This window comes from Oncorhynchus clarkii, chromosome 12, assembly GCF_045791955.1.
Source record: "Oncorhynchus clarkii lewisi isolate Uvic-CL-2024 chromosome 12, UVic_Ocla_1.0, whole genome shotgun sequence".
In the NCBI taxonomy this organism is placed as follows: Eukaryota; Metazoa; Chordata; class Actinopteri; order Salmoniformes; family Salmonidae; genus Oncorhynchus; species Oncorhynchus clarkii.
Window position 1 is genome coordinate 80,910,708 of NC_092158.1, and position 14,763 is coordinate 80,925,470.

The window sequence follows — 14,763 nt, forward strand, 5'->3', positions numbered from 1 at the left end:
CAGGTGAATTCTAAATTTGACTAAGGACAGTTAGTTGTAAGTATGCTGTAAAGACAGAACAGGACAGTAATACTGTCTGAATGGTTGTCTGTCTGCTATCACCACTGTTTGTGGAACCAGAGGGTACAAGGCCTGCTGGTCTTTGATTCTGGGAACGCGTAAATCTATAGACTGAAACATTTCATTTGTGGTATTTATTTTGTTTATTTGTCCCTAAATGTCCCCATCCATCTCTGACCAAGACAGGGTTGGTTTTGATTGGGGAATTTGCTGTTAAGAAGTTTATAGAATAACACTTAGGTTCACAGATGGGTTTACTGATGGTTACTCAAAGGTGTTATTACCTATGCATTTAAGTAAACCACTACTCACGACTCATACCAACATGCCAAAATCATTAAGTCCATTTAAAACTCCATCTATTGAAAGTGTCACAGAGAAAGAAACACTACATTATGTTGTAGTATGGAGAATTTGTGAAGTGAAGAATTTATGTTGTTTCGACATGTTACAGAATTTCTCCTTCAGAGACCGATTCTAACCACACAATTTATTCAATGTGGTAAATCTGCATTCTATTGATTACAGTGATAAATCATTATCTTAACTATAAATAGTTATATTTTTCTAAATGGAAATCAAGCAAAGAAATGTAGAAATTAATTTTTAAAACACTCACATTAGTGTTTTTCAGGTCTCATCTTTTTTTCCACAAAAGGTATTTACTATTGTTTAAACCAAACAATCACCTATGTCAAAACTGCACTCCAAGCAAAGCACTTGACTTGTACAAATCATTCCAATCTGTATTTTCTGGATGGTTTGCACATTCTGTCACTTATTCATGTCATCTACTTCCTCAGTGCTCTAGTACTACTTCCTCAGTGCTCTAGTACTACTTCCTCAGTGCTCAGGCACTACTTCCTCAGTGCTCAGGCACTACTTCCTCAGTGCTCTAGTACTACTTCCTCAGTGCTCTAGTACTACTTCCTCAGTGCTCTAGTACTACTTCCTCAGTGCTCTAGTACTACTTCCTCAGTGCTCTAGTACTACTTCCTCAGTGCTCTAGTACTATTCTGCTCTATGTGGTCTGCAGGCAGCTGTAGTAAAGCAAAAACAGTCATATCTTCTTCTACCAGAGGGGTATTGACATACTAGGAGGTATCAGGTCCCAGAGGAGTTTCATTAAATGGAATTTATAAGAACAGCCAGACTGATAAAACAGAAGAGGGGGTAATCAGTAATCACTCAAAATGTTTGCAATCAGATGCAATCAGATGTTTGCAATCAGATAGAAACTTTTTTGAAAAGAGCAATGGAGAAAATGACTTGACATTTTCACAATAGTAGTGGTGGTAGTCCTCAACAACTCCTTAATGAAGAGAGCAGCCAATATAGCCTCTGTAGTTAGGCTACCAGAGCTGAGGAGAGCTTGCATGCCCCCTTTTGGCTCTTTGGGGAAGAATGGTCATCATCTAGATTCAGAGGAGGGTCACCAATCTGAGAGAGAATGCAGATGCTGCTTCTCCATATCCAAATGAAATGCTTCACCTACTTTATGCCGCTTTGTTTCAAGCTGCTTGGCTGACTGCAGGTCTGGACTCCTGATTACAGTGATAGACATGCAGGAATCTGGAGTTGGCTGCCAGAAACCACAGAAGGAAAGGAGAGGACCCTGAGTCTGCGGTCAGACGGTCGGGAGAGGTAAACAGGAGTAGCCCCTCCTTGGAATGCAAGGCCTGTGTTGGCCCAGAGACTAGGTTACGTATGGAGGAGGTGCCAGTCTCAGTCCACGGCAGCTCAACAGAAAACACAATTATTTTTAATGAATGCAAAGACACACCAAGGAAAACAAATACCTGACATTAAGCTAGCGCCAAAGCCTTAGCAATTTTGTGTAATGCAGCTTACACTGTGCATTACTCTTACGTGATTGAATCTGTACTTGCGCAGACAAGCAGTAAAGCTTAGTCATTTAAACTTAGAAATGCATTCATTGTAACCATACCATAAGACCAGCAATGGGTGTTAATTACGGTCTGTGTGTACCTCTCTCTTTTTGGCAGCGGCCTGCAGAACAACAGAAAGTTTAGCAGTTATTGTTACTCCTCTGAAAAGTTGAAAAATAGTCTGTATCATAGTCTGTTTTCTCAACATCATCATAGACACAAGCCTGCATTCTAATGACCAGAGAATTTAGGGACCATAACAGCAGGTAGAAAGTGAATGGGAAAAAAATCAACATCCAGTCACAGGCATTAGCCACGTGTCTGACCCAGTTCACAAAAATACATTTTATTTTTAACTCTTCTGTGTATTTTTGTAGCCTGTAAATGTATGCTCAAGTCAGGAAAAGGCTTCTCTTTTTTGTTTTATTTTGTTTAAAAGGACCCGTATTTCACACCGACATTATTTTCTGCTCGTTGAATGAGGAGCTGTTTGCAGAAAGATTGATGGATGAAAATCAAACATTATCTTACAGAGCTGTAACGATCCAAAATCCATAAATAGCCCTAAGTGCCCAACAGCAGCCTGCCATCCTGGTGATTTCCGAGTTCCGTAGCAGGAGAGCCCTGAGACAATATTGTGTCTCTCCATGTTTGTGAAGAGACCATTCATTACCTCAGTAGCAGGCTAAACGTTGGCCCTGAGGAACAGACTAGACTCTCCCAGAACCGGAATGGCTCCCGCCAAATGAGCTATCATACAGAGATACATTATTTACCATCCTAGACAAGCATGTTTTTAAAACAGAAAGAGTCAAACATCAAGTGTTTTGACTGCAAGCTTTCTCAACTCAACTAAACCCTCCTCTGTGGTAATAAGAACATTAACACAGCCATTATAAAAGTATTGTCAAACAGTTGGATTCCTGGCCTGGTATCCTGATATACGGCTTGCTACGGTTCAATATTTCTCCAAAATAAAAGGGGGCACAAACTGAGCACACATAGCAATACAGACAGAGGAATAAGCTATAACTCTACCAGTTTGCATGCCAGTTGTTGAGAGATTCAAATACAATACTGCTATACATCTTTTTTTAACCATAAAACTAATGGAGTTAAACAATCCCTCCTATAAATTCTCATTTTGCAGGGCTGAGTTATCTCCAACATCATAAATACATGCGTATGCAGCCTATTGCTGGACATTAGTTATACTATTGGTTATTCAAAATGCTCTTACTTCTGGAAATCATTCCGTTTGGACTGTATTAATAAGTCAAATATGTGATTGGCACAAGCACCCAGCAGTTCTCAAAGATGCTGTTGAAATGAACCAGTGCGACAGGGTTGATTGATATTCATAATGTAAAGGAAATGCTTTTAATTTACTAGGCAAGTCAGTTAAAAACAAATTCTTATTTACAATGACAGTCTAGGTTAACTGACTTGTTCAGGGGCAGAATGACAGATTTTTAACTTGTCAGCTCGGGGATTTGGTCTAGCAATCTTTCGGTTACTGGCCCAACGCTCTAACCACTAGGCTACCTATGCTTAAGAAAATACATGTATAACCTTAAGATTGGGCCTTTTTGAATAGAGGTTAAGCAAGGCATCTGTGCTCAGCTAGAACCACATGTGAGTCTGCATGTATAATTGAGTTGAACTACAGTTGATTTGCACAACACTGTATAAAATCATATAAAAGCCTATTCAGGATCAAGGATTCCGATTCCCAGAGCACACTGATATCTATAACTGTAATCTATTAAAAATCACCAAAAAGGAGGTTGAAAAAATACATTTCCAAGCACAGCCATTATTGTATTACCTCTGGCAGACAGCAAGGCACCTGGGAAATCTGAGCTGACATTTAGGAGAAGCAGGAGTCCAGGAGAAAAAGTACATCACTTTCTAAAGCTAATTAGCCATGTATATTACCAATCAAAAGAACCCCCCTCTAAAATACAATGGCTAGCCAAGAAATATATTTGTCTTCCATTTGTGAAAGACTGGCAATGGAAAGAACCCTTTTGAGAACTGAATATTATTCACTCAAGAAATTCCCGTGGATAAAATGGTGCATAAAAATAGAAATGTAAAGGCTCTGATTTTTATCATTACTCCCATAATTCAGTTCCACCAAAATAGAACAGATGCATAGAAAATCATACAAAAACTCTTCCAAGATTCCAACGTCATCAACCTACTACTATCTCGTAAACGGATTCAGCTCTCTCTGCTATGACAATTCTCGACTCGTCACTTACATTGCCAGAACTGAAGCGTGCCTTTGATTACACTATTAAAATAACTAATGCACGCCTATGCTTTGTGGCCCATAGATGGAATTTGAATTCAGTAATGTAATTAAAACTGTAAAGTATTCATGAATCAAACTGAGATATTAATTGGATACACAAATGTGTTCCTTGTACTTCCTGGTAGTCTCAGGGCTGAAAGAAGTCATGAGACAAAATTGAGACCGGACCTTCACTGCAGATTATGTTCATTCAATGTTCTACTATTCACTCCACAGACCACTAGGTGGAAGAGAAGAACAAAGTAAATGGTCAATTTCCAGCACAGTGAAATCAGTGCCCTACTTCACTTTCCATTGATGCCCACTGGGCATAGACATCAATTCAACATCTATTCCATGTTGGCTCAATCTAATTTAATTGAAATTACGTGTAAAGAACGTTGATTCAACCAGTGTGTGCCCAGTGGGTAGTGATACCATGATTGCACTTTTCTCTAACTCCTTAATAGCAAATAGCCTCCACAGACCACTAGGTGAAATAATCAATATGAAAGGCTATATAGATGGCATGTTGTGTGCACTGTAGCCTACTGTACATGCACGTGGTTGAATGCCTGACAAAGGGACAACAAAACATTCCGATTTTAATAACTGGCTATATGCCAATGACTAGAAAGTTACCTGGACAGTGCTTGGAAATGTAATGGCAAAGACAAAGCTCTTCTCTTTGGGGTTGATAGGAGGGCTTTCACACAAGATATCCTAGGCCTAGAGCAATGACAAGAGTGAGGTGGTGATCTCATAGGAAGCCAGCACCATTTTCACTCAGGAAACATCTAGAACAATGCCCAGTTCGCTGACAGGTCAGCAGAAGTGAAACGTCAGAGAGAGGGACACAGTGAGGATGGGAGGGGAACACTCTCTGGTCTCACTCTCCACCAGTGGACTGGCAATAAACAGGAGTATAGTGACCAATAGCGGTGTGGGTAAAATCACTGGGGAAGCCAAGCCAGACAAAAACCTACAGTATGTGTTGTGATAATTGCGTTGTTTATTCTATAACCTGTTTGTTCATATGCCTTGCAAACGTGATACACTACATGACCAGAAGTATGTGGACAACTGCTCGTCAAACATCTCATTTCAAAATCATGGGCATTAATAAGGATTTGGTCCCCCCTTTGCTGCTATAACAGCCTCCACTCTTCTGGGAAGGCTTTCCACTAGATGTTGGAACATTGCTGCATGGACTTGCTTCCATTCAGCCACAAGAGCATTTTTGAGGTCGGGCACTGATGTTGGGCGATTAGGCCTGGCTCACAGTCAGTATTCCAATTCATCCCAAAGGTGTTCGGTGGGGTTGAGGTCAGGGCTCTGTGCAGGCCAGTCAAGTTCTTCCATACCGATCTCGACAAACCATTTCTGTATGGACCTCACTTTGTGCACAGGGGCCATTGTCATGCTGAAACAGGAAAGCACCTTCCCCAAACTGTTGCCACAAAGTTGGATGCACAGAATCGTCTAGAATATAATTGTATGCTGTAGAGTTAATATTTCCCTTCACTGGAACTAAGGGGCCTAGCCCGAACCATGAAAAACAGCCCCACAGACCATTATTCCTCCTCCACTAAACTTTACAGTTGGCACTATGCATTGGGGCAGGTAGCGTTCTCCTGGCATCTGCCAAACACAGATTCGTCCATCAGATTGCCATATGGTGAAGTGTGATTCATCACTCCAGAGAACGTGTTTCCACTGATCCAGAGTCCAATGGCGGTGAGCTTCACACCACTCCAGCCAACGCTTGGCATTGCGCATGGTAATCTTAGGCTTGTGTGCGGCTGCTCAGCCATGGAAACCCATTTCATGAAGCTCCTGACAAACAGTTATTGTGCTGACGTTGCTTCTAGAGGCAGTTTGGAACTGGGTAGTGAATGTTGCAACCGAGGACAGACGATTTTTACCCGCTATGCGTTTCAGCACTCTGTGGTCCTGTTCTGTGAGCTTGTGTGGCCTACCACTTTGCGACTAAGACGTTGTTGCTCCTAGATGTTTCCACTTCACAATAACAGCACTTACAGTTGACCGGGGCAGCTCTAGCAGGGCAGAAATTTGACGAACACTTCTTGGAAAGGTGGCATCCTATGACTGTGTCAGGTTGAAAGTCACTGAGCTCTTCAGTAAAGCCATTCTACTGTCAATGTTTGTCTATGGAGATTGCATGGCCGTGTGCTCGATTTTATACACCTGTCAGCAACGGGTGTGGCTGAAATTGCCAAATCCACTCATTTGAAGGGGTGTCCACATACGTTTGTATATATAGTGTATATCATTATTTTATATTAAATACATCAAATGTATATATTTATTTATTTTATTTGACCATGCTATTTAGTCCAGTGTATGCCCAATTTGTTTGAGGAAAACTGTCCCTTACATATTGTTGAATCAGTCTTTCCAAATGTGTGGGTGCATTAAAAAAACTACATGGAGATTTAAAATATAATCTGAACAATAAATGGACTCAAACATCTATAAATGTGTAGTTCATTCAAAAGACATTTGAGGATGCATCCTCCACAGCTCATATAGGCTGTGATCACAGAATGACACTCTTTGTGTGGGTCTAATCAAGACCAATATGTAATGTAATGAAATCATGTTGCTGTGACATGTTGAGGAGGTAGGAAAATGACCAAATGGTATTGCCTTCAGATTATGTAGCTACAACGTTGTGAGAAGGTAATGTCTAGTCATGACCAATAATTACAAATCCATTACGTTGGGGTTGGTCGTGGTTACGCAACGTGTTAGCAGTTCATGTTGCACATTTCATTTTAGACTGGGGTGACATTTTGTTCTATGGTTATCTATAACTCTGCTGTGTGATTAATTATTGACGCTTTGTCAAGTTACAGGCGCTCTGCCTTAGAAGCCAGAACCTTCAGTATTTTGGGCCCTTTAGTTATTTATTTTTTACCTTTATCTAACTAGGCAAGTCAGTTAAGAACAAATTCTTATTTTCAATGACGGGACGGCCTAGGAACAGTGGGTAAACTGCCTTGTTAAGAGGCAGAACGACAGATTTTACCTCGTCAGATCGGGGGATTCGACCTTGCAGCCTTTCGGTTACTAGTCCACTTTCTCACAACCTACAGTAGGCCTATGAGAATAACATCGCTTACTTACAACTAAACTCCTATACCACCTATGTAGCCAGACAAATTCTATCGGACTCATCATATTCATCACCATCACGGTTCATGAGGTTCGGTTTTTCCGGCCTCGCGGATTCTATGCTGTCGACGAATTTTAAGATAAGACTTGCAAAGTAGGCATAGACTGCTAAACGTAGGCTAGGCTCTACCTTTTTCAGATATCAATAAATACCCTGTCAATTTATCTTCAATATAACTAGTTTTTACAAAACACATCAGTGCTTCCGGTGAGAGAATTGAATTAACAGATACAATGTATCAAATTTGAAAGGTCAAGTAAAGTATATGAACTTCATCACGCAACATCAGGGCCGCGCGGCGTGAACATATCATTTTTACCGCAAGGGGGAGCGCGAACCACAGGAACAGTTCATTTCGTTGGTCAACGCCAAATGGTGGAAAATACACTTTTTTAAAAATTGTGTTCGATGAAGGTGATAGTCCTGTTTTGAAAAGCGTCTACAGGTTTCAGTCAAATAATACATGATGCAGTGTTTCATCTCAGCCGTCATTTTATTGATATGTATTAGATAGTAATACACACTTATCACCTCCACAGAACTGGAGACCTAACTGCAACCACACAAGGATAAAGAGGTATAGGCCTAGCTCTCGAAGATTCAACATATGAATAATTAACTTCAACTATTTCATTATCGTGTTTTTGTCAATTTCAAGTATAACAAAAAATCAGTGCAGGCAACTTTTAATGATAGGACAAAATCTTTTTTTTTTTTTTTTATGTACATTCAAAATGTCCATTAGGGAAATACATATAATTACAGCACTGCATTTCTTCCTATAGACATTAAGGTTTGGAAGTTGATCTGATTTCAGTGCTTAATCACAAGTGCAAAAATGCATATCATTCATTGACTGAACATTCATACATGAAAAAATGTAGGATTTAAAAAACAACATACATTTGACCATAAAAAACAGGAAAATAAAAGGAAAAGCCATTGTAGTCAAAGAAACAGTACTCGTTAAAACAGGGGGTAGATCACTACAGATCTCATCCAAGCCCTTACTGTGGGCATGCCCAAAATACAACATTTACATAGGAGTAGGAATTCAGTACCAGATAACTTCAATTGAAATATATATATTTTTATACAACTAATAACTAAAATACAGTACATGCCCCAGTCAGTACCACATCCAGCTGCAGATTACACCAACACCACTTTCACCTATTGACTTCGTAATAAGTCTCAAACCATACCCAAAACACACACAATGGCCCTCAGACACCGTGAGTGTAGACTATATTGAACGATGGGTTGAAAAATACAATCCTTGTGGCTTTGATGCGACTTCCCACAAAGGGCGTTCATTTCTTGTTCTTCTGGCAGTAGTTTGAGTAATTGCCACAGGCCTTCTGCATGTCTGTAAGGAAGGCAGGCACTCCGCTCTGTTGAAACACAGGGAATAGCTGCCTTTGTCAATGAACTTCATGGATAGACTAGCAGAGTAGACACACCCAAATGGGGCAACCATTGGCATCCTAACACAAAACATCTGCTTGAGATTAACAGCGTGAATAAAGCCTTCCAATTGAGATAACAGGGCATGCTTTGGGGCATTCATAACTGGCAAGTACATATAAATGAGTAAACAAACCGTTTTCTTAATTCTATAGTACTCCTTTATTATTACTCTACTATGAATATGTCAACCATCCCACCAACAGAAAAAGATCAGCTGCTACACTCTTAGAAAAAAGGGTTCCAAAGGGGTTCTTCGGCTGTCCCCATAGAATAACCTTTTCTGGTTCCAGATGGGACACATTTTGGTTCCATGTAGAACCCTCTGTGTACAGGGTTCTACCTGGAACCAAAAGGGTTCTACCGGGAATCAAATAGGGTTTTTCAAAGGGTTCTGCTATTGAAACAGCCAAAGAACCCTATTAGGTTTTTAGATAGCACTCAGGTCTGAACTCACCTTGGCTGCCCAGTTCACAAGCCAGGTTGGAATATTACCACCAGGGTTATCAAAGTAATTCATGAAGACTGAAAGAAAATAATGCAAATGTAAATGTCTGTCAACAAAAAGCAAGTGACTTCACAGACAGATCCACAACAGATTCAAGTTCAAAACTGAACAGTTTCCCCTATGGACATTTAAAATGGTACTACAGGGATGAGTTCTGATTGGATCTGGTGTACTCTAGAGTGAGCAGTACCTTTAGTGCCACAGGCACCATCACTCTCCATGGCCACAGTCTGCTTGTAGTCATTCACTCGCTGCACCCCACTCTTCTCTGGTAACGGGGACAGTGGGGAGCTCTTAGCCAGGACCACCCAGATCTTCCTGCTGTCCACGTCAACGTCCCTCCGCTCCCTGACGTACACGTACTGAGGTTTACACTGTTAAAGAAGCCTGGTAGAGATAATATGGTCTAATGTGGTCCACACCCCGTGACTGGATCAGTTACTCCTTGAGAAAATATACTGTCCCGTGTTGTCACCTAAAAAACAATACATTTCTCAACTTACTCTTAATACTATAAACCATACTTGTTTTCACTTCACCATGTCGGCCCCATTGTAAATGTGAAAAGGAGGAGAGAGAGGAAAGCAAGATTGAGACATTGTGGGTGGGTGAATACATAGAACAGGATTATGTGATATTGTATATGGAGTATGTATTTTGTTTTTATTAAAGTTAAAAAAAATCACAGGCCTATTTTTCTTTTACTGAGAAACATGATGACCTGATATCTGTATTATTTTACTTCATTAAGGATACGTCTCTGTTTGACAGAGGAAAAGGGTATTTCACCTCCCAGTAGATTGCTGAATGACCATCATAGTCCTTCTCATGCAGCTCTGCAAAAAACAAAAAGGGCACACACAAAATAAAGCAGTGCTTACATCATGAAACATCAGTCATCTATTATACTATAGGTATTATACTATGTCGTCATACTATTCATTACATGATTAAATCATACATCTTCTGGAACACTGGCTGCACTTAGGGGGAAAAAAGGTTATATCTAGAACCAAAAGGGGTTCTTCAAATAACCCCCTTTGATACTAGGTAGAACCCTTTTGGGTTCCATGTAGAACCCCTTCCATATAGGGTTCTACATGGAACCCCAAAAAGTTCTACCTGGGACCAAAAAGGGTTCTCATATGGGGACAACCGCAGAACCCTTTTGGAACCCTTTTTTCTAAGTGTACAGCGCACATAAAGATACAATCACATGTGCAAGCAAAGACACCAACAGCACTTTCAGAATATAGCATCTATCCAATCTATTGAAATGGCAATTTTATTCAACAACAAAAAGCTTGACGGCAGTCAGGAGCTGAAGCCAAGGATGTGTTTCCAATAAAAAGCCCACTCCACCCTCTCACGCAACAAGTCTCTGGGAGAGGCAAATCTGTTACTTCAGTTAGTTATCATTTCCAGGATATCCATAACCCTGTTGTCTCTTCTTGAAAAAGGACAACAGTACAGTATTTGGAAATCCCAAAACAAGTTATGGCCAATGATTTAGGCCTACCTTGTTAAGATGGAACCTGTTGGTAATTTCTCAGTGGGTCGACAAAACAAAAAACTACATTTTCAAGATACAAGCCCTTGAAAGAACATCTTCAAGTTCCCTTGTTTGTTCACGTTTGTTCACACAGTCTAGGCTTATTTAAACATTTGATTAAGCACATTAATACACAAAGGACACAACAACATTAGCCCATGGCTATACCAGAGTGCTAAGTACCCAACTACAACATCAATAGCTAGTCTATGGCTAAATTCAGGTGGACAGACATGTTACCTGTTGGATACTTTGGGGAGGCAAGAGAGAACAAAAGATGAGAAAAGTTATTAACTGCCAAACGGGCCATGTGCTCTTGTTGCGATCCTCATGAAAACTGAGATAAAAGGGATTATTGGTTATGATTGGTTTGATTGGGATAGAAAACAGGAGTGAATGGAAAAGGACAATGGAAAGGTGATGTTTCAACTATTTTGTGGAGCTCATATTTTAGATAATTAAGTAAGAGTTAAAGGGGCTATACATATGAACAATAACACATGCATAAGTAAGCACCATATAAAACAAGCATTAATATGCAATACCATGTCATCAATACTCAACCAAACTGACAGAATTGAGTTGCTTATGAATGTGTTATGAGTCTTATAAATGGCCCTTATTAGGGGTTGAGTGCGACAAGAGGTTTGAATGGAAGAAAGTCGATCTAGGGAGAGTTTGTGTAACTCTTTACCTTTGACATATCCATCCCATTGTTTCCGATAGGGCAAGTCCATGTAGACATCAGCACACAGTTCTGGAGTGCAGGTGGCAAGCACTCCAAAGACTTTGTACTCATAAAGTCCAGTTTCCTGTGAACAGCATATGAAAGAAGTTCTGTATTCCAAATATATACCACACCTACAATGTAACTAATCCCATACCACAGGGATCTGATTATTGCCAGTTGGAGAAACATGCAACCCTCAAAAATGTGCTGGATTTGCACCGGATATTATTTCTCCAGAAACTTGAGCTGGGGATAGAGTTGGGCAGGGGGTTTAATAAAAAACAAACATGCATTCTGTGAAAAGGTACTGTCTGAGCATGCGTAAAGTTCTAGACTACAATTTGGCACACCATACCCAACAGACGCAGCACAAAATGCAATATTTGACATATTTCTGAGGGTGCCATTCATCCCACTATCTCTAGCCTACAACACCATCATTAAGTTTGCTGACGACACAAGAATGGTAGGCCTGATCACCGACAACGATGAGACAGCCTATAGGGAGGAGGTCAGAGACCTGGCAGTGTGATGACAGGATAACAACCTCTCCCTTAACGTGATCAAGACAAAGGAGATGATTGTGGACTACAGGAAAAGGAGGGCCGAGCACGCCCCCATTCTTATCGACGGGGCTGTATTAGAGCAGGTTGAGAGCTTCAAGTTCCTTGGTGTCCACATCACCAACGAACTGTCATGGTCCAAACACACCAAGACAGTCGTGAAGAGGGCATGACAACACCTACTCCCCCTCAGAAGACTGAAAAGATTTGGCATGGGTCCTCAGATCCTCAAAAAGTCCTACAGCTGCACCATTGAGAGCATCCTGACTGGTTGCATCACCGCCTGGCAACTGCTCAACCTCCGAGTGCAAGACACTACAGAGGGTAGTGCGTACGGCCCAGTGCATCACTGAGGCCAAGCTTCCTGACATCCAGGACCTCTATACCGCCTGGCGGTATCAGAGGAAGGCCAGGCGGTATCAGAGGAAGGCCCTCAAAATTGCCAAAGACTCCAGCCACCTTATTAATAGACTGTCTCTCTGCTACCGCACAGCAAGCGGTCAAAGTCTAGGTCCAAAGGGGTTCTTAACAGCTTCTACCCCCAAGCCATAAGACTCCTGAACAGCTAACCAAATGGCTACCCAGACTATTTGCACTGACCCCCTCACCCCCCCACATTTTTACGCTGCTGCTACTCTCTGTTTATTATCTATGTACAGTCACTTTACCTCTACCTACATGTACATATTACCTCAATTACCTCGACTAACCTGTGCCCCTGCACGTTGACTTATACCGGTACCCCCTGTGTACAGCCTCGTTACTGTGATTGTTGCTCATTAATTATTTGTTATTTTCTTAATTAGTATTTCTTTATTGTTTACTTCAGTTTATTTAGTAAATACTTTCTTAACACTTATTTTTTTCTTAAAACTGCATTGTTGGTTAAGGGCTTGTAGGTAAGCATTTCACCCTAAGGTCTACCTACACCTGTTGTATTCGGCACGTGACAAATAACATTTGATCATTTGATTTGTATTTTAAACCTAGCATAAACATGAATCATTGTAACTGTGTGGGCAAATATAGTCAAAATGTTTGCCTTGGGGTAAGTTGAGAAAATTAAAGTGTTTTCTTTCCAGGCATAATGCAAGGCATTATAGCTGGGATATGAGGTAACAGGGCCTGGGATATGAGGTAACAGGGCCTGGCCTATGTTGAAAAAAAAAATTGGTAGTGTTAAGCCTTGTTAAAATATGCTTCAAATTACTGAAATACAAAAAAAGCGATCGTAATTGTGTTGAATTGCGGAGGTAATTGTGCCAAAAGGCCACTTTTTTTTGGACAAGCTACAGTATGCTTTCAAAACTAATGTTTACATTAATTCTGAATGGCTCAACTTACCCCACTCTCCCCTAGCCTACTCAATCATCAATATGACGTTTAAAACACTTTAGTTGATAACGACTTCCGCATTTTGCCAGTGGGCCTGTTGCTCGAGTCTAACGCAGGCTACTCACAAAATCTTCTATGCTATTTCATGTAAATGTCCTTTTCGACGTGAAAATAATACAACGTATGAAACGTGAAAATCGTCTACGTGCGAGCACATCCAACAGATCGATGCCAGTGCGTCATTCAATCACGCCAATCGGCATAATCACAATGAATAAACTATTGCTTCGCCAGCTAACGACGCTAACCGCCGATAAGCTAACACAGCAGTTTTCACTTTCTATTCCTGTCTCAAAACATTCACTTAAATGTACCTTGTCATACAGCCGGTAGATTTTGACACCCATAGTCTCTGTGAAAAACTCCCATCCCCCCTCCAACTGAGGTTTATCTAATTCCTTCCATGCCTCCAGAAATTCCTCATCTGTAAAGTGCAGCGACATGTTTTCAAACTGTGCTCTGACATTTGATCATGTGATCTAGGACTCCGTGGTGCGCTTCAGACGCCGTGCGTGCGCTGAAGTGCGTCAGTTGTTCCAGTGATATATTTAGAATCACTATCTATTTATTTTCGTGATTGAAATTGTATTTTGTATTTAAACTGTGTGTGTGTGTGTGTGTGTGTGTGTGTGTGTGTGTGTGTGTGTGTGTGTGTGTGTGTGTGTGTGTGTGTGTGTGTGTGTGTGTGTGTGTGTGTGTGTGTGTGTGGTTAATAACTACCTGCACTGTAATGTTTTTGGAATGCTCCTTTGTCTATCCCACCTCCAAATTGAAGTGCCATCCAAGGAAAAATATAATTTGGAAGCACTGACCATCTCCAATTACAATAGAGAGGAAACATAATCTGTAATGCTTTGTGTCCTGCTGGTGCCCTGTCTCAGTTGCTTGTTGATGATTATTCTGCGGTTAACCACTCCCATTCCATTCAGAAATCCCAAAACTGTAGTCTAGTTCAAATATAGGATAAGCTACATCTGGTGGTTTTAATAAAATATATCAATGCCTTTAGGAACTTCCAGAGGTAGAACCCTGGATCTGTGGTTTAGCATCCTTTGCACTCTTCAGGCGATTTCAGCATTTACATATGCCACTGATTGAAGG

At 40.7% G+C, this 14,763-nt stretch overlaps 1 protein-coding gene across 1 annotated transcript; it reads right to left on the bottom strand.

The window, feature by feature from the left end:
• Positions 1-7,917: 7,917 nt before the first annotated feature.
• Positions 7,918-14,150, bottom strand: LOC139421442 (phosphatidylcholine transfer protein-like). Its single transcript, XM_071172356.1, has 6 exons — positions 13,977-14,150; positions 11,669-11,786; positions 10,179-10,258; positions 9,613-9,784; positions 9,372-9,439; positions 7,918-8,841 (listed from the first exon to the last, which is right to left on the bottom strand). The coding sequence occupies exons 1-6, from the start codon at positions 14,103-14,105 to the stop codon at positions 8,761-8,763; spliced, it is 648 nt and encodes a 215-aa protein (XP_071028457.1). The 5' UTR covers positions 14,106-14,150; the 3' UTR covers positions 7,918-8,760.
• Positions 14,151-14,763: the final 613 nt, after the last annotated feature.